General features: G+C 48.2%; 1 protein-coding gene across 9 annotated transcripts in view; it reads right to left on the bottom strand.

The window, feature by feature from the left end:
- The window catches only part of BRSK1 (BR serine/threonine kinase 1), a 51,342-nt gene continuing 31,998 nt past the window's right edge, over positions 1 to 19,344 (bottom strand). For 7 of the 9 annotated variants that reach the window (XM_083707873.1, XM_083707875.1, XM_083707881.1 and 4 more), the window contains 14 exons: positions 18,974 to 19,007; positions 16,760 to 16,828; positions 15,935 to 16,081; positions 14,561 to 14,592; positions 13,618 to 13,782; positions 12,540 to 12,637; positions 11,137 to 11,287; positions 10,548 to 10,608; positions 7,701 to 8,124; positions 6,548 to 6,596; positions 5,335 to 5,458; positions 4,191 to 4,371; positions 2,306 to 2,395; positions 1 to 1,312 (listed from right to left, as the gene is read on the bottom strand). In XM_083707873.1, the coding sequence (XP_083563999.1) occupies positions 1,128 to 1,312; positions 2,306 to 2,395; positions 4,191 to 4,371; positions 5,335 to 5,458; positions 6,548 to 6,596; positions 7,701 to 8,124; positions 10,548 to 10,608; positions 11,137 to 11,287; positions 12,540 to 12,637; positions 13,618 to 13,782; positions 14,561 to 14,592; positions 15,935 to 16,081; positions 16,760 to 16,828; positions 18,974 to 19,007 (1,810 nt within the window). In that variant the 3' untranslated portion in view covers positions 1 to 1,127. The remainder of the gene's footprint in view (positions 1,313 to 2,305; positions 2,396 to 4,190; positions 4,372 to 5,334; positions 5,459 to 6,547; positions 6,597 to 7,700; positions 8,125 to 10,547; positions 10,609 to 11,136; positions 11,288 to 12,539; positions 12,638 to 13,617; positions 13,783 to 14,560; positions 14,593 to 15,934; positions 16,082 to 16,759; positions 16,829 to 18,973; positions 19,008 to 19,344) is intronic. The other 2 variants (XM_083707874.1, XM_083707880.1) reach the window with 2 other exon arrangements.

Below are 19,344 nucleotides of genomic sequence, written 5' to 3' on the forward strand. Positions count from 1 at the left end.
AAAAACGGATTGCTGACATTGTCAGAGCTTTCAAAGTTATTTTTGGCCTTAAATGCATTTTTCAAATTGCTCCTTTGTGTAAATTTGCAAAGTTCTCAGTAAACTGCTTTAATAGTTACAACCAGACACATCCACCCCAAAAAATCACATATATTCAGAAATTCAGATTTTTTTGGAGGGTGGGATTTTTCAAACTCTGATTTTTGAACACTGTTCCAATGAACATTTAAGCTTTACGCCAACTGGCGATAATGCTTTTCTTTCTTTAGCCTTATTAAGTTTCTCAGAGCAGGAAAACTAAAAGAGAAGTTGAAACAGAAGGGAAACGTTTTTGACTTTCTCTCCTGCGACAACCAATTTTATTTATCCATTTCATAAAATTTATATTCCGCTTGATTGTTAAAAAACAAACAAAGCAACAACAAAAATTCTGCTACTAGTTCTGTCTCCTGATTTTAGTCACTGTCGCCATGAACCTGTGAATACGGGGGGGGGGGGGTACTACTTCTGAGGCCACAGAAGGAAAAGCAGGAGAAAGAGAATGTCTTGTGGAAAAAACCAAAACAGAAATCAGGAGGGAGTCTGTGAAAAGGGCTCCAGTAAATAAAGACACCCACTTTCCCTCCCACTCCCACCCCCAACCAAAAGGATAGGATTAAACCCCCACCCCAAACCCCACCGGCTCCTGCCCGGTTTGCTCCTCCTCTTCCTTCCCCCCTCTGTTTGTTTTCTTTTCTTTTCTTTTTCCAGTCCACCATCCTTTCTTTTTGTCTCCATAATTTGTTCTTTTCTTTCCCTTCGGTTCTTTTGTAGATTTGTTTTCTGTTGTTGTTGTTGTTAACTATTTACAAGTTCACAGTATGGGCCGCTCCCAAGATGGCGACTTTCCGCCCCAGGGGGTGGGGTGAGACGGAGTTGTTAAAACTTGGACCAAACCCCCACCCCACCCTGCCCTGCCCCGCCCCTGCCTGCGTCTCTGGTGCAGGGCCTTTTACCCATCCATCCAGGTTCGTTGGCTCCTCCTGTCCATCTGGAGCGGCTGCCAGCTATTTCCAGGGGCGCGGAGTGGGCTTCCTTCGGCTGCTCTTCCCCCTAGCCGCCCTCAGGCTGCCCCCCTGCCCCAGACGTCACGGCTGCTGTGGAGACGGGGGTGGTGGTTGCTGGACTTGAGTCCCGTTGGACGAGACAAGCTTCTTGTCCTTGGAGCCGCGTCGATGGTGTTCGGACGAGACGTCGGATTCGGAGCGCCGAGACGGTTGGCAGCTGCGGGTTGGAGTGCCTGGCAAGCGGGACTGCTGCCCGTTCTTCTCATCTGGAAGCGGAGAGAAGCAAAATCAGGGGAATTTCACAAGCAGTCACACACACATACTCTTTGGAACTGCTCTGAACAACCAAGATCCAACAGCACCTTTTCTCCTGCTTCCTGTCCCTTAGTAACTATGGTGCTTAAATATGGGTGTGTTCTGCAACAGGTTCTTCACATAATAATAGTGCATTAGAGGTGGGTTTCATCTGCTTTAGTTTGTTCTACAAAGCTTAAGAACAGGCATAGGCAAATTCGGCCCTCCAGATGTTTTGAGACTACAACTCCCATCATCCCTGACCGCTGGTCTTGTTAGCTAGGAATGATGGGAGTTGTAGTTCCAAAACATCTAGAGGGCCAAGTTTACCTATGCCTGCTTAAGAATATAGGAAGCAGCTTTAAATCAAGTCACACCACTGCTCAGATCTCAAGGTTTCAGGCAGGATTCTCTCCCTGGAAACTGAACTTGGGACTTCATGCATGCAAGGCAGATGCTCTAGGGCTGAGCTATGGCCCTTCCCTAATGCTACCATGTCACTGCTGTCTGGAGGGGCACAAAAATAAACCAGAACGTTTGTGGTATAAAGCGTTATGGGCTTCCAGCAGGAAGTTGTTGTTGTTGTTTAGTCGTTTAGTCGTGTCCGACTCTTCGTGACCCCATGGACCAGTGCATGCCAGGCACTTCCAGCAGGAAGTTACTGACTGGAAATGAAGCAGTGTGACCGCACCAAAAGTTTTGCAGATGCAACCAGGGGCCCTAAATTTCAAGATACCCCATTCCAAAGAAGTAGCCTTGTTAATGTGCTGCAGCAAACGGTCTAGAGGTAAGAGGACAAGATGAGATGCCATGCAGCAGCTGCACCACCAGGACAGAGAATATTTGCACAGGTAACAGAAAATGCCTCTTGACAAAAACCAGTATGGGCAAGAGCAGTGGCTAGCACACTGCTCATTGCTAGACTGCATCCATCTAAGGTCGAGCAAACCCATTCAAACACCTACCAGCGAGGGCTTGCACAGAAGGCTGGTCGTGTGTGCTGAGCAGTTGCGCCTGGATTGTTTCCACAACTCGCTTAAACCGGCGGCTAGGACCTAAGAATGAGACATAGGCATTCAGGGTCAGGAAGGAACAGGGGCTCCTGGAGATCCTCCAAAAGACAAGATTCCAGGAGCAGGACACTGCTAGGGCTGCATGGTGGGAAGATGCCCTCATAAGCAGTGCAGATCCTAAAACCAAGCTCATGCTGAACTCTGTATGGGTGGGTTTAAGACTGTATTAATATTAAAGATAATAAGGCTTTAACATCTCTGTTTTGTTAGACACCGTACTCAATATATGGTTTTAGAACAAACTGCTTATTTCTGGGATCCAGAACAAACTTGTCTGAAGTGCTATCTGCTGTTTTAAAAACCATTCTCTCTCACACCATCACACAACCCTATCTATAAATAAATTAAACACACACACACACACACACACACACACTCATAGTCTACTCGCTTCAGCACTTCAATATGCCAGTAACAACTGTGAAATGGATGAATTTGGATTCCCAAGTCAGACGCTGGTGCCTTTTTAGACTCTGGGATAGGTGCTATGTTGCCTCTGGAGAGGTTGGTGTTTGAAGTTCCTGTAAATGAACTTTGATCTTCCCTCCAAGGGAACTGGGATCCCCTTTCCCACTGTGGGCATATCTACATTACAGATTCTAGCTGGTTTAAAAGGTAGCTGTTTCATGCAAGGCGCTAGTGATCTCTATACAGGGCTCTTTGCCCTCTCGTGAAACTATGAATTCTGCAGGACTCTTTGGGAGAAACCACAAAACTGGTGAAAGCTGGTGTAAAATAGTAAGATACACGTGCCCCATGTGAGAATCTCCCATGCATTGTTCACAACCCACTACCAAACATTAAAAACAAAACCCCACTAGCTCTGTGGGACATCCCTAGAATTCAGCAGCACCATGTGTTGCTCCTCTTGTCAAGCCCCAGGAACTGCAAATAAGCAACTGGGAATCAGCTTTAACTGGATCTTGAAGGCAGAGTTGGCAGCCTCAAAGAAGGGAGATATCATGTGGAAAGGCAAGTTACAGGGCCCAAAATAATAGCCATTCAGGAGACTTTGCTCATACATTTCCAGCCATGTGTTTGCAATGATAATGGAAGCTGCTTTTCTTAAAACAGTCCTTTCCTGGGGGTCCCAGGGAACCCCGGGAAATTTAAGCCTGTGAGGGGTATGGCCTATCTCTTCTACTAAAACAGCTGGAAACATCATTTTTCTTTCAATGGATCTAGTGGCCACTATTTAAATTACTCCCAAGTAAATAGAAAAAGTGTACACATCTCCAAGAGACTGAAAGGTGATTAGGTTTTTGTATCAGAGAGGGACATAGGAGGCATCCAATCAACTCTCCGCTGTCCCACAAATATCTATTTTTATTAATACTTGTCCAAAGATATACAGAAGCTCATACCCAATACAAAGTATCTTTTTATAATACACCAGAATATAAGAAATGCTTTTGAAATCTAATCTAAAAAAGGAACGGAAGCAAAAAGAAGAAGAAAAAGGAAAAGAAAGTGATAGAGGAGAGAGAAGAGAGAGAAAAAAATGAAGAAAGATTAAAAAAAATACTTCTGGTTCTCTATCCTGCAGTTAAATATAGCATTCACTCAAAAACATCCAACTACTCTATTTTCTATAAACCAATTTTTCCCCTATCTTCATATCCAGATATTACAAGTTCATTTTCTCTTTCACACAAAAAGCCAGTAAGAAGTTTTCAATCCTTAATAAATGCCAATAGTGATTTTTCTCTCATTAAAGGTGTCCAGTAAACACAACAAATCCCCCAGGCCACTCAAAGGAGGATCCTAGGGCACTCACCTGAGATGAGGGTGAAGGTGACCGAGTAGATCCCGCTGTCCTTGTGCGCCTCCCCACCCTCGGAGTAGCTGATGTCAACTTGGAACTTGACGGGTTTCTGGAAGACAGAGGGGCCACCCGACGACTTATATTCGGCCCGGAAGCTTGTTTGGGATACAACGCTGTGACTCAGGCTGGGGATCTGTGAATGTGATGGAACGCAGGAGATGTCAGTCTACAGGCAGCACTGGGCAAAACGGTCCATCCATTTCTATCAATTTCTCATTTTTCTAGTCTTCCCATTTTCACATCAGCTTGTGATTAATTTTTTTTATTTTTTAAAAAAGTCCTTATGAAAATTCACCAGCATTTTAGTCCGAATTCCTTCTAATATACACCTGCTCATTCCAAATTTTAGCCTAGCATACACAGTTCTGCAGAGCAACTTCCCCTATTTTTCCCCTGTACTTTTCAATAATGTCTGCATACCCACCTTAACACTGTACCCTAACATATATGCATTTTTGTACACCTTACTTGGTTGGAGAATGGCATTTCAAAATTCGGAGAAGTGTGAATTTTGAAAGTTGACCATGATTTCGTTCATGTATCAATTTGGAAGGTGTGGATTTTGTAAGCCTGCTTTTAAAGGCGAATGGAATCTCTAATTTCTCCCCCATCTTTATCCACAAACCACAGATGGAACTCATCCCTTCCCAGGGTCCTGCTAATTCCACTGCAGTTGTCAGCACCCAGTAGGCCTGTCTTAAAGGTAAAGGTAAAGGGACCCCTGACCATTAGGTCCAGTTGTGACCGACTCTGGGGTTGCAGCGCTCATCTCGCTTTATTGGCCGAGGGAGCCAGCGTACAGCAGCACACGGAAACACCGTTTACCTTCCCGTTGGAGTGGTACCTATTTATCTACTTGCACTGGCGTGCTTTCGAACTGCTAGGTTGGCAGGAACAGGGACCAAGCAATGGGAGCTCACCCCGTCGTGGGGATTCGAACCGTCGACCTTCTGATCAGCAAGTCCTAGGCTCTGTGGTTTAACCCACAGCGCCACCCGTGTCCCTTTTTAGGCCTGTCTTACTTGCCTCCATATCCTATTCTTCACAGTCTCCCCAAACACACACATTCTTCCCCTCCTGGGCCTTCAGCACTCACCGAGAGGAAGGCGTGTACGATATCAGCCTTGATGGAGCTCAGGGGTTTGTCTTTGATGACCACAAAAATTTGTTCTTCTTTGTCTAGGTTGATAAAATTCCCAAACCAGGATTTCTTGGCTAGTCTGAAAGGGGCAAAAGCAGAACAGGAAAGCTGTGACAGCCTGCAAAGAAGCACGGCAAAGAAGAAGAGGTGCCCACATGTTGCCAGTGAAGCCTGAGCCTGTGGCAACTGCACAACCACAAAAGCATTTGTCAGGGACTGGCTGGACGAAGAGGAGAGGTGGGAGGCACCAGCTGGGGAACCCCAAAGGAAACTCCGGAAGAGGAAAGCTCAGAGCACAGGGATTGGCAGTGGGACACTGAGGAGAGGCCAGAGGAACAGGATTGGGAGTAGGTGCCGGATGCTGATGGGGCAGCAGGGTTTAGTGAGCAGGAAGAGCCTGTGACAGAGAGCAGTTCAGACTCTGAGGATGAAGCAGAGGAGGGGAGGGGGCAAGAGCCTGATGAAGAATCCAGGGAGTCTCCTTCTCCTGCTGCAAAAACATTCAGAATAATGAGGAGAGCAGAACAGAGGCCAGACTTGTACAGACGCAGCTTGAGACTGCTTGGAAAACATCCGAGAAAGGAGGAGCCTTAGAAAGGGTGGAAGGCAGGGACCTTCAGTCCTGGCAACTGCTCCAGAGGGACAAGACTTACTGGGAAGTGCTGCTGTGTTCTATGCAGTTTCCTTGATTAAAGAGTTAACTTCACTGGCCACGGAGACCTGCATTCTCCGTGCTGGCCTGTGTCTGACTCCGATGAGTCCACTTGGTGCAGGTGGAGGGTGGGGAGATTTAGATCCCCCCTGTGCCAACAACCACACATTTACTGTGGAATCAAATTGCCATCCAGTCAGAAGCTCCCTTGTGCTTTTGGCAAGGAGATTTATCGATTCCCCTGTCCCTTTGCCAGTAGAACCTGCGTGCCTTGCCTGGCTGCCCAGAGCAGTGGAGAAGTGGCCCAGGGAGCATGCACACTCCCAGCCACTCTAAGCCAGAGTACAGAAGCACCATTTTTGCACACACACCCTGGATCCGGGCCCTTGGCTAGTCTTGCCAACTCCTAAGTACAACCCTGCATCCAGTAAGGAACGAAGTTAAAGAACATGGAGAGAAGGAAAATGAAAGGAATTTTCGTCTCCTTCCTTATTGCCACTGCCTTCTGATACTCACTCAGGGGATGATTCTGGAGTAAGACTGGACATTTCTTCTGGTGTAGGAACTGCAGGGCGAGGAGGAGAAACATGAAATGTAAAACAGGAGTGTGCGTGACCCCCTTCCCACCCACTCCAGTGCTTCAAAGCAAAGCTGCACTTGCTGCTGGATGTTGAGGACAAAAGCAGGGGTGGCTAGGACAGTCTTGCTTGGGCAAGAGCCGTAGCTCAGTGGTAGAGCATCTCCTTTGCATGCAGGAGGTCCTGGGTTCAGTCCCTGGAATCTCCAGGGAGGGCCGGGAGAGTCTCTCTGCCCAATATCCTGGAGAGATACTGCCAGTCAGTGTAGGCAATAATGCTAGGGGGAATCAGTGTTCTGAGTCAGTATGAGGCAGCTTCCCAGGTTCCTATTTCCTATTTCCATCCCTCTCTTACATTTGTCTGACATGTAATTTATACCATGGATGGAAAATCTCCACCTTACAGGCCAGCCTTGGCCTGCCATGGGTTCCAATTTAGCCCAAGAGGCTGTTTCCCCCCCAAAATTGCACCCACCTATCAATCAGGTGACATCATCCCAAGAGGCGGATGACATCAGCTGATGGTTGGGGACTTCATCCTGCCTGGTTCTGCTGCTCAAGCTAGCTTCCCCCGGAATCATAGATCCCTGACATCGTTATGACATCTGTGGTCCTGCCCACTTGTCAAAGTTGGCCCATTGGGTGGAGAGATAAAGATTTGGTTTGCTGGACCACAGAGGTTCAGCTTCATGTAAACAATTTGTTGCACAACGGCATTATGCAAACTCCCGTTTCATTCATACGTGCGCGCCCTTTTGAACGCTCTCTGTGCTCTTTCCCTTTTATTCTCGATCGTCCCCAGCCATAGGCACACATCAGTCCTGATGCAGCTGTACCCTCTGAATGCTCCTCTGCCTGCCAGAATTCACTGCTCTTGCACATGCGCAGGAAAGTGCTTTAGATGCTCACACAGAACATCTCACACACTGCCTTACAGGGGGCAAAGTTGCCATGTGTTAAGGATGGGTCACTCACAATCCCTTTGTCAACACTGCTTTTATACCTTGATTTGTCTTTGGCACACACAACCGCTACGCCCGCATGCACCTGTGCACACACCCTCCCCAGCAGGGGGCGGAACTGCCCACTCACCTTGTAGTTTCCGGCGGTGAAAGCGCGGGGAGCCCAGGAAGCTGTTCTTGATGGAGTTCAGGCGGGTCTTCCAGGCCACGCCCGCCACGCCCGGGCTGCTGGGCGGCGTCCCTCCGGGGGTGCCGCTGGGGCTCTCTTTGGGCGTGTGCACAGGGGTGCCGAGCGGAGTGGGGAGGGGGCTTCCCCGAGGGGAGGGGTGGGGGGTGACCTGCAGCACAGATTTGGGTGGGGGTTTAGTAGAAGGGAAAAAGCAGCGGGGAGAGGAGGGCGGGTGAGGGGGCGGAGAGTTGGGGGGCAAGGGGAAAGGGGCGGAGCGCCGGCTCTGCAGGGCCCGCTCCCCTGCCGGGCTGCCCTTGGCCGGAAGCGTCTGAGTCTTCGCAGGGGCCGGGGGAGGCGATGGGAGGGAGAAGCTGAAGATGGGGCTCTGGGTGTGGGGAGAAGTGGGGGGGAGGAAGAAAGGTGAGGAGGGGAGAGCCGTGAGATGGGGGGTGAGTAATGGCAGGTGACAGCCCCACAAGCCTGCTCCCAAAGAGACTCTCGCTCTGTGGCCCAGACAGAACTCGGGGGCGTGACAAATGGCCTGATTTCGTAAGGATCTGCCTGCTCCACGGCAAGCCTACCCTGCATTCTTGGGGGGATATCTGTGGCGCCCAAAGACTACCTATCTCCCTCCAGCCAGCCAGCGCTGCAGCAAACCTGACACCCACTACTCCACCTCCCCTCCATCGCTTCTCCACGGGGATTTTTTGATATTATGTCCTCCTCTGCCTGTCTGCCTCCCGGGGAGACCAGCCCTCTGCTTCCTCCTCCCGCAAACAGCCACCCTTTCCTACAGAGCAGCTGCTCCAAGCCCGAAAGTGGCCTTCCACAGCCTGGTGCCCTCCAGGTGTTGTTGAACTCCAGCTTCCATCATCCCTGACCACTGGCCAAGCTGGCTGGGACTGATGAGAGAGCCAGAGCTGGTCTGCATCATCATCAACCTTCATCTTCATTTATTTACATGCTGCTTAAGATCCAGGCGGCTCCTAAGCAGCTTACAAAACATATATAACCCCATTTGCACAATGGTTAGAGTGCAGCATACTTTTTAAAACACACAAGTAAAATACAGCATAGAACAATCCCATTAAAATATTAAAATATAAATGTGCATGATTGTTTTAACAGAGGAATCCCTTTAAAACAGCAGTTGAAACAGGAGGCCCAAGAGATCAAGGGAATGTCTGCATCAGCTGGAAGGCACCAGGGGAAGGCTGCCCTGCCCCTTTCTCACAGGGAACCTGCCCTTCACCCTAGAGGCAGTCAAACCCTCAACAGCCAGCCTACTGCAAAGATAAGCTTCCTCTTCTAAGGGATTCTTCCCCCATTTGCTTCTGTGTACCTTTACTAACTTTGTGGCAGGCTGCAGTTCAAGGGCTGAGGTCTTCACTGGCATGGAGGTGTCGTGCTGATCAAAGCTGCACCAGCTCGATTTCTGCCTTCTGTGCAGCTAGTAGCAACAAAGAACCTGCCTCCAAACAATAAAGGGCTTTGCCTACTTCCACAACTGCCAACATGCTGCACTGCCAAATGCTACCTAGCCTACAGCTTGTTGCTACTTTTAGCCAAACCAACCATGGCATGAAGCACACACAGCAGAACCTCTTATGCATGCCTTCGTTTACAAAATTTCAGGCACAGAGTGCACGGGTGAGGGGTGGAGTTCTGTGGTCTGGATCAGCACTGTGATCTGGGACAGGGAGGAAATTTGACCCCGTGTCCCCACCATCTTTCTAATCCAGAGCTCCCTGCCCTGCTCTTCTGGGGCTGCTGTTTGTTACCCCAGGAGAAAAACTGTAATTAGCAGCAAAGGCAAATAATAGCTGCATGCAGGGGAGCGGGGAGATTTAGATCAGGGCTGTGGGGGGAGTAAACAGTTAAATCCCTTCTTTCCCATACCATGATCCCGATCTTGATTCCCCCCTCCCCCACCAGCTGCTATTTAGAAACCAAGCACACACATGGGCAGATCATGTGCTTAATGCCATGCCTAGTTTGGCCCTTTGCCTTCCCTTTGATCACTTCAAACTGGTTTCTCCCATTGCCTCCAACTTTCCAGATCTAGCTGTGGGCCTGCCCACATTTTCAAGGCACCCCACCTCAAACTCTTGTTCCCACAGAACCTTGAGCCCTGTCCCTTTCATCGAACCCTACCTGCATATACACCATACATTTAAAGCACACAGCTTCCCGCCCCAAAATCCTGGAAACTGTAACTTACTCCTCGCAGAGCTACGATTCCCAGCACCCTTCATGGACTGCAGTTTCCAAGATTCTGCAAGGGTGTGTGGGTGTGGGTGTGCATTAAATGTGTGGTGTGTACACAGCCCCTCTCTCTCTCTGACATCCCTCATCAAAGTCTACACATGTCTTCTCTCCTTTTCTCTTTAAGGTCACTACTATATTTCACTGACAGAGGCCAGGCATGTTTGAAAGCTAGGTTCCAGGTGGCAATTCAACAGGTCCAGCTTTCTCCTGGCATGGCGATGCAATAAGGGGGGAGAGGGGTGCATGGGGGAGTGATATGCACTTGGCTAATTTTCTACCTGCCGTGTATGCAAGCCCCACTGTCAGGAAAACCAGCGATTGACTGAGCACCTCTTCCCTCCCCTCACCAACCTGAACTGAGTGCAAGATGAGATGTGAATGAGGCTGCTGGATCTGCAGATCTGTTTCCAAATCCCGGTCCCTCCAAAACCCACTCCCTCCCTTCCCTATGCCCCACAACACCCACCACCCAGTCTTCTGCCCCTAATGTTTGTTTCCCTTCCCCAACGCTGTAATTTCTCCAATATCTCAGGTACTCACCCTGGGGCTACTGAGCGGACTGGAGGATAAGCCAGTGGAGGCACCACTTACAGATCGAGACCTGTTGGTTGGGGAGAAAGTCATATTGAAGGTTAGTACCGTCTTGGGGGTCAGATGAGACACACAGGAAAAAAGCAGGAGGAGATACACAAAAATGTTTTTGCAGAAACAGCAGTAAGGGGAGCAATGCACTGCATTTCTGTGCAATTTTCAACACAACCAGCAGGGGCAGCAAAGATCAACAATGCACAAGGGCAATTCTAACATCTGAAGAACAGGACATGAAAGCGTTAAACGAACTCTTTGTTTGCCTCCTTGGCAGAAACTAAGTATTAAAAATGAAATGTTAACACAAAGAGCCAGAGGCGGCTAAATAACTGCTCTGCATACAACTACCAGCAAGAGACAGCAAAGTTTTGTTAGTCCAGTAAACAGACATTGAATTCCTCGTGCAGCCACTGGATGGCAACCAAATGTTAAAATATTTGCACTTCCCAGTTCCAGGAGCAGAGGAAGCACACACACAAAAAAGGCAATGGCGCCTCCTAATGCCAGGCTGCGGAAGTGTTGCTGCTAAACACGTACTCACCGCTGGCTATGTTGTGCCATCTCTATGGCCCGTCGGGCCGGAACAGGAGAACCGCCATCGGTGACGCTCAGAACTTCCATGGACTTCCGCTCAGGTCGGCGCTTCCCGTGTCGGTTCAGCATGGGCGAGTCGACTCGCTTCCGAGGAGGGTCTAGAATAAATGGGGGAGTGGGGGAGAGAGGCAGTACTTCAGTACTCAGAGGAAGAGAGCCACATTTCCAAATACTCTGATGCCACCTCTCTCTCCCTCCCCCTCTCTCTCTTAGAATCATTTACAGATAGGTAGCCGTGTTGGTCTGCCATAGTCCAAAAAAAAAAAAAAAAAAATCCTTCCAGTAGCACCTTAAAGACCAACTAAGTCAGTTCTTGGTATGAGCTTTCGTGTGTATCTGAAGAAGTGTGCATGCACACGAAAGCTCATACCAAGAACTGACTTAGTTGGTCTTTAAGGTGCTACTGGAAGGAATTTTTTTTTTGTCTTAGAATCATACAACTGTGGAACTGGAAGGGACCCCAAGGGTCATCCAGTCCACCCCCCTGCAATGCAGGAATCTCAACTAAAGCACCCAGGGCAGGTGGCCATCCAACCTCTGCTTTCTCAAACACACACACTGCTTTCACTCGGCCAGGGACAGAAATTTATTGGGCGAGGGGGTAAGGGTGATGAGAAATGCAGTTCTCTCAGGGCACCAACAGAAGTCTGCAATGCATTCAATGATGGGATGCACAAAAATCCAGCTCTCGCTTAGATGAGGTGGCAACAGTGGGATACTTGGGGGAGAATGTCTTCAAGGACTATACCCTAGAGTAGTTTAGAGCAGGTGTGGGAACCTTTGGCCAACCAGATGTTGCTGGACTACAGTGGTACCTCGGGTTACATACGCTCTACTAACCCAGAAATAGTACTTCCGGTTAAGAACTTTGCTTTAGGATGAGAACAGAAATCGCGTGGCGGCAGAAGGAGGCCCCATTAGCTAAAGTGGTACCTCAGGTTAAGAACAGTTTCAGGTTAAGAACGGACCTCCAGAACGAATTAAGTTCTTAACCCAAGGTACCACTGTACAGCTCCCATCAGCCTGAGCAAGCAGGGCCAATGGGTAGGGAGGTGGGAGAGGGCCAAAAGTTCCTCACACCCAGCTGCATAGGTGACAACACCTGTTCATTGCCTTTCAGATCTTTCCAGGTTCCCCAGCACAGACAAAATCCCCAAATGAAACATGGAAAGAGGGAGCAGCATTTTCTCAAGGGCCGTTGTTAAGAAGGGGGCTCCAGGGTGTTCCGAAAATGTCTTTTGGATCCTCCGGCAGAACTGTGTCTGATGGCATCTCCCTGGGATTCCTGGGAACAAGCCTCCCACTCCTGCACCCTGACGTGTGTCGGGAAAGGGCTCCCTGACATCTCACCAACATCGTTGCGCGGAGGCAGATCCTCATCCTCGCAGCTGGGATATCTCTCTTTGCGGTCAAGGAGCAGATAGTAGATCATTTTCTCCTGGTTCTCCCTGAAGTGGAGAGGGGGGGGAATTGAGGGAACAGGGTCAGGATGCAGGCAGCAGCTTCCTCCCTACAAACCCAAATATTTATGCTTAATACCTTCTCCCTGCTGCTTCCTGATTCTTTTGTTTTTCATCAGTGCTTTTGCCAAGAACCAAACCTCAGCCCTCCTTCACCTCTCGTAGAAACCCATTACACAAACCTATGGGCAGTTTGATCCAGTGTGCAAAAGCTGTTGCAACTTCTCTCAAAGAACTATGGGAACTGTAGTTTTGCAGGAGTGCTGAGATTTCTCTGTGAGAACAATCCTAGCTTCAGGAACTTCCAGAAAATCTATTCATTCAGCATTCATCCTGATTTGTTTGCAGGGAGATTAGATAATGATACATCAAAGCAAGTGGTGCTCCAGCTTTATTGTTTATGTTTGATAAAAAAAAAGTTCTAAAGCACCAGTAAACTATGTGTTAGAAAAGCAAGTGTTACTCCACATTGTCTAATGCCTTTTCCTGTCACTTTCCTTCTTGCAGAAAGTCCAATCTCTGTGGGAAGTGGGTTTGTTGCTCAGAATGTCCCAATCAACTATAATTATGCAAACCTGAATTTGCCTGCAAATGATGGAATCTCACCCCCAAACAGCAGCTGTCTGGAAGCCCCCTTCCTCCTATAGCTCCCAATTCCTAGCAGGGAACCTAAGCTGCCTACAAACCATTTTACACACCAGTCACAAGCTCTGAAGCACATGAGACCACTATCTTGCTGAGGCAAAGCAGGTCTGGCTTTTGGTCAGTGCCTGGATAGCTGACTCCCTGGGAAACACACGTATCTCACCTTGGGTTCCAAGGAGGAAGGAAAGGTGAGATACAATTAAATAAATATAAAACCTCCCCCAAAGCATTCCTCCACTAGTTCGGTGCATCCCCACAGTGCAATGTGCAAAACGTTAGACAGGCTCTCCTTCCCCATTCCAGCCACGTGCCCAATCTCTCACCCCTCGGTCTGCAGCTCCTGCTTCAACTTATTCTTGTCGCGGAAACAGCCAAGGGAGTGCATGCTCTCCAGCACGTCGGGGTCCAGCTCGCTGACTGACTGAATCCGTCGGATGGCCACCTTCCTAGGAATCGGCTGCTCTGGCTCTGGTTCATTCTTACCTCCCCTGGGAGAAAAGAAGCACAGACCACCAAGAGGAAAGTAAGGTTTGGCCAAAGGCGACTATCAACCTCAGGTTGGCAAATGCTGGCCAGCCCGGCTATATATTTTCACAGTGGAATGTGTATGTCAAGTTTTGAGGTTGGGTTTTGGGTTGTCGCTCCCCCCCCCCATGTAATTTTTTTACAATTAATTGTATGTATAACAATTAATACTGTATGTATAACAAAGCATGGCTTTTGTCATGATCTAGGGTCCAGAAAAGAACCTATTTATTACGTACCTATGGAAATACTGTTTCAGGATTCTATTTTGCATCAGCATTTTAGTATTGTTGTAACAGCTTATAGCCAAAAATAAATAAAACAAACGCACTATAATGAATATGACTTTCGCTTTTCTGGCGCTCATGGATACAAAGCTATGTTTGGACACATTTAAGCTAGAAGCTCAGACATCAATGAGATGGATCTAGGGCAGGGTTCCCCGGACTTGGGTCTCCAGCCATTTCTGGACTAAAATCCCCATCATCCCTGACTAGCTAGGGATGGTGGGAGTTGTAGTCTGAAAACAGCTGCAGACCCAAGTTTGGAAACCCCTGATCTAGAGGAAGGGTCACAGTTGCCAGGGATGTATTTGATTGAGAAACTATTTATACTCTGCCCATCTCCTGGGTTCAGTTTCTCCATGTGCCCCCCACCTCATACACACATATCTCCACCCAGTGAAGCCAGAAAATATTGAGACTTGGTGGGAATCAAAAAGAAGGATCTGGAGGTACTCACAAGAACCATGGGTGCTTCTGGATCTGTTCCAGCTAAAGTCGCCACATGGAGGGGGGGAAACAACAACATTAGAAACTTTTTCTCCCTAAATCATCTATACAGTAAATGCAATCCTCTACAAGTCTACGCAAAAGAAAGCCTCACTGAGGTTGGCGAGGCTTAGTCCCAGGAAAGTGGATGTCGGAACTGAAGAGCTCCCCACCCAAAACTGTGTTATTGCTTTGCTTCCAACTGAGGATGGGCAAATCTACCAGTTTTAGTTTCTGATTTGTCCAGTCTTAAGTTCAGCTCCCCACATTTCTGCATCACTTTGCAGGGAAGGGGCAATTTAAAAGCCCTCATGAAAACTCATCATGGTGTTAATGGTTGGGTGGGAGGTTGCCTGCGCTTGGAGTCACACTCCCTCTGAAGGAGCAGGTATGCAGCCTGGGGGTACTCTTGGATCCCTTGCTGTTGCTCGAGACTCAGGTGGCCTCAGTTGCACAGAGTGCAGGTGGCCCAGCTGTGTCCCTATCTGAACAGGGATAACCTAACTTCTGTCATCTATGCTCTGGTAACCTCCAGGTTAGATTACTGCAGGGCATTATCTATAGGGCTTGGAAACTTCAGCTGGTGCAGAATTTGGCCACCAGGTTGCTCTCCATGGTAATATAGTTTAAGCATATAACACTAATCCTAGCCCAACTGCACTGGCTGCCAATTAGTTTCCAGTTCTTATTTTTATTATGTATTTTGTTTTCTCATGTTGTGAACTGCCCTATGATCTTCGGACGAAGATCATACAATTTAGATTAATAATAATAATTTATCCTAATATCTACATTTTTGCAAAGCATATTATCTCTAGTACTTATATTTTCCCTAATATAATGCAATTTGTATGTCACACACACACACACACACACACACACAGACAGACACTTATAGATGGTTATACCTCTATATGTCTACTTCTTTTTGTTTTGTTTTGTCTCCATTGTTTTCTGTGTAATTTGTTTGCACAAATGTGTGAGTCTGTGTAATTTGTTTGGAAAAACTGAAGTAATGTGTACAATAATACATGAAAAGCGTGTCTTTAAAAAAGCATTTTTTGGTAAATCCTTTTTCAACTACAATTCTGTAAATTTTAAATATATTTGTAAATGTTTATACACATCTTACATTAGTATATGCATTTTCCGAATACATTACTCAGCTGCAGGAGTGCACTGCAAAATTCAGAGAATTGCAAATTTCAAAAAGATGGCTGTCTCTTGGTTCATACATTGTTTTGGAAAATGCAGATCAGGTGAATTTGCCTTTAAAGAAAAAAATGAATCAAATGTCTTCCCCTAACCCTACTTTAACAGCGTTTGCACCGCTGGGATTACTCACACTGAGTCTTTTCTCGGGCTCCACCTCAATCATGCCCCGCAAGAGGTTCTGGCAGTCGGGTGGGATGAAGTGGGGCATATGGAAGATCCCCCGCTTCACCTTCTCAAGCAGCTGGCGTAGGTTGTCGTCGTCAAAGGGTAGCGCTCCCTGCAGGACAAAGGGCGAGAGAACCGACCCCAAAATGAAAGCTCTAACAGATTTTTCAGTATTGAGATTTCAAATGCAGAATGGGGGGGGGGGGGTGCGTTTAAATTCAAGTTCTAGATGTTGGGCACTTAGTGCCACCTGTCCCTTCCAGGAGAGGTTCATCAGGCACTGTCGCTTTTGACTTGTAGATCTTGAAGATCTTTTTACACTGGCAGGCCTTTGTAACCATTTCATTTTTATTTTTTCGATTAGCTAATAGTCACCTCTATTGTTTTCAATGGTTGTTTTATGTTTCGGTGTTGTGCTCCACCCCAATACTTTGCGATGTGGCAGCACAGAAATGTGTTTGTAAATAAATAAAGCACATGCAACTCAGAGATGGGAGACCTGTGGCTTTCCGGATGTTGTTGGACTACAACTCCCATCATCTCTGACCATCGGTCGTGCCAGCTGGGGCTGATGGGAGATGAAGTCCAACAATACCTGGAGGTATTCACATCAGTGAACTTCAGTCCATCATGTCTATTAGTTTCAACAGGTCTGCTCTGAGTAGGACCAGCACTGGACATAGGTTGCTCTGAGCAAGCTTGGAACACCTTTGCCACAGCGAGGACAACATGGTAGGGGGCGGGCAGGGGGTGTTGAATAGCCCGGCAATTTACTGGGGAGAAGCCTTACCACCAGCAGGGCAAAGAGGATGACTCCGCAACTCCACATGTCAGCGCGACGTCCATCGTACTTCTCCCCCTAAGGAGCGAAGAGCAGAGAGATTTGGTGGGGTTGGCAACTTGGGAGGGCAGGGGCAGGACAGGGAAAGCTTGGCTGGGAATGAATGACAGACAATAAAGAAATCAGAGTGGAGAGTGGAAGGCTCGCCCAAGTGCTAAGAACAGGCGGGAAGGGGATATATCTCTACAAGGATGAGAGAACCTTGTCTCTCGCCACCTGCCCTCACTTGGTCCATTACTCAGCAAGCTCTATTGTGTCTCCCGGCTCCTGTCTATGGCCATCAAGAAGGGATCAAAATCTCCCCATCTTCCAGGACTGGTTGATGTTCCCCTTCCCCAATATCCTCCACAAGCAGTAGTGGCTGCTGTAGTGGAGCAGAGCCACCCTCTCAACATTGGCTTTGCTGCAGCTTATGCAGACAGGGCTGGCATGAGCTGGTGGCACAGCTGGGCTGTGTGAATGACACGCCGACAGAGCCAATCGGGCACTTCCCCCAGTGTCTCCCTGCAGACCCGACCTTGCAGCCGCCCTGACCCAGCCTTGTCCAGGTGAGCTGCACCAGGAGGGCGACTCTGCCCCTCTTCACAAGTGGGTGGTGCTTCTTCCCAGCATCAAAAACATCTTATTTCTGCGGGAAGGAATTCAGTAGATATCCTCCAGGTCACTGAATTTAAATTTCAGATCTAGCGGCTCTGGAATGAAGATTATGCTGCTTTAAGACAGTTGAAGTTTTTCTGAAGAAGCTACCATATTGTACAGAGCAAGGCCTTACTAAAGCAGGGATGGGGAACCTATGGACCTCTAGATATCGTGGGACTACAAATCCCATCAGCCCTGGTCAGCTGGACAGGGCTGATGGGAGTTGTAGTCCAACCCTGTCTGGAGGCAGGTCGCAGGTTCCCCTTCCCAGTCATAAAGGGTGTGAGGGATGAGAGACAAGCAACTACCAGTCTCCACCAAAAACACCTTCCCCTGTCCAACCCCACATATAATTAGAGCAGTCGCCAAGTTAAAAAAGGGAAAGGTAAATTTATCATATGAATTGTAGTTGATTAATCAATTAATTACTCACTTAAATTTACACAAATGTGAATATGTGGGGGGAATCGTTCTACAAAATGGCATACTTTACTCCATTATTAAATTACACAAGCCTGAATCGCACCAGGCACCATCCTGGATACATGACCTTTCGTACATAGGAAGGGGTCTCTCTTTTAAAATGCTGCTTGCTATCTGCAGTTTGTTAAGTCCTTATAGGAAGAAAAATTGAACTAGGTCCACGCAAATGCTACAATCCTATATACCTCTCTTCCAACCCGAGGATCGCCTTTCCTTCTTGGCGACCTTCTGGGGGCCACATGCCAGGGCTGGGCAGGGCCAGAGGCAAAAGTGGGCAGACCAAGACATGTGAAATTTGCCTTTCTGCAGACGGCTATTTTCCACACCCATCTCCCTATCCTCCATCCAAACAGGAAGCATGACCAGAGCCCAAGGACAAATTCCAGCCAGGCAAAAACACTTGAGGAGGGTGTGGATCATGTCTGGTGAAGGCTGTGGCTCTGGATGGACTGTGGCCTGGGGAGAGCCCTGAGGGCCAGGCAGAGAGGCCTGGAGGGCCACATTTGACCCCCCGTCCCTGCTATAACCTGTGAAGAACTCCCATTCAACTTGACGGGACTTAACCTCTGAGTTGACAAACATAGGATTGTACTGTGAGTTAGTTGCCCATAAGTCCCACTGGAATCAATGGGTGTTAAGTCAATCACCAATACCTTTTCACATCTATTTAAATGGGATCTAAGTGCAACTAGTTTGGTTTGAATTCGACCCACTTCTGAAATCCGTTGACTGATTCAACAGAGTCTCCTTTTAAGTCAACCAAAACTGCTCCCCACTTTCTTGTTTTAACAAATTAAGCAACCAACCGTTCAATCCTATGCATGCCTACTGAGAAATCAGCCCCACCCAGATCCATGGGGCTTATTCCATGGCAAATGGGTAGAAGATGATGACATACGACTGGGAAGCCATTACCCCAACCCAAGTGAAGCCTGGGGCCAGGCTTGACGGACCCCCTGGTTTGATCCCTGGGCAAGAGGGAAGGGAAGGAGATGCCATCAAGGCAGGGGAGGGGTGTGGGCACTAGGCCTGAGTCCTTACCTTGATCACCTCAGGACATGCATAGTGAGGAGAACTGCAGCCCAGCATTGGGGGCAGAAAAGAGAAAGACAGAGAGACAGAGGAAGAGTGAAACGCAGAAGAAAGCAGACCCCCCTCAGGACCTTGGGTTCAAACAGGCATGTGAAGAGGAGCCTGCGGGACTTCTTCCCAACCACCCACCCACCCACAAGCACACCGCCCCCAAAACCTAAGATGTATTTGTGGAGGGGAAATGTTCCCCCCGTTCATTCTTGTCCCACAAGTGCTGGGTGGTTTCAGCTGCCAGGTCCAGGAGGCTGGCCATGAGGAGGCAAGAAGAGAGACTGAGGCAGCGAAGGAGCCTGCACATACATTTAAAGCGCATTTAGCAC

Source organism: Podarcis gaigeae (assembly GCF_964106915.1).
Source record: "Podarcis gaigeae genome assembly, chromosome: 13".
In the NCBI taxonomy this organism is placed as follows: domain Eukaryota; kingdom Metazoa; phylum Chordata; class Lepidosauria; order Squamata; family Lacertidae; genus Podarcis; species Podarcis gaigeae.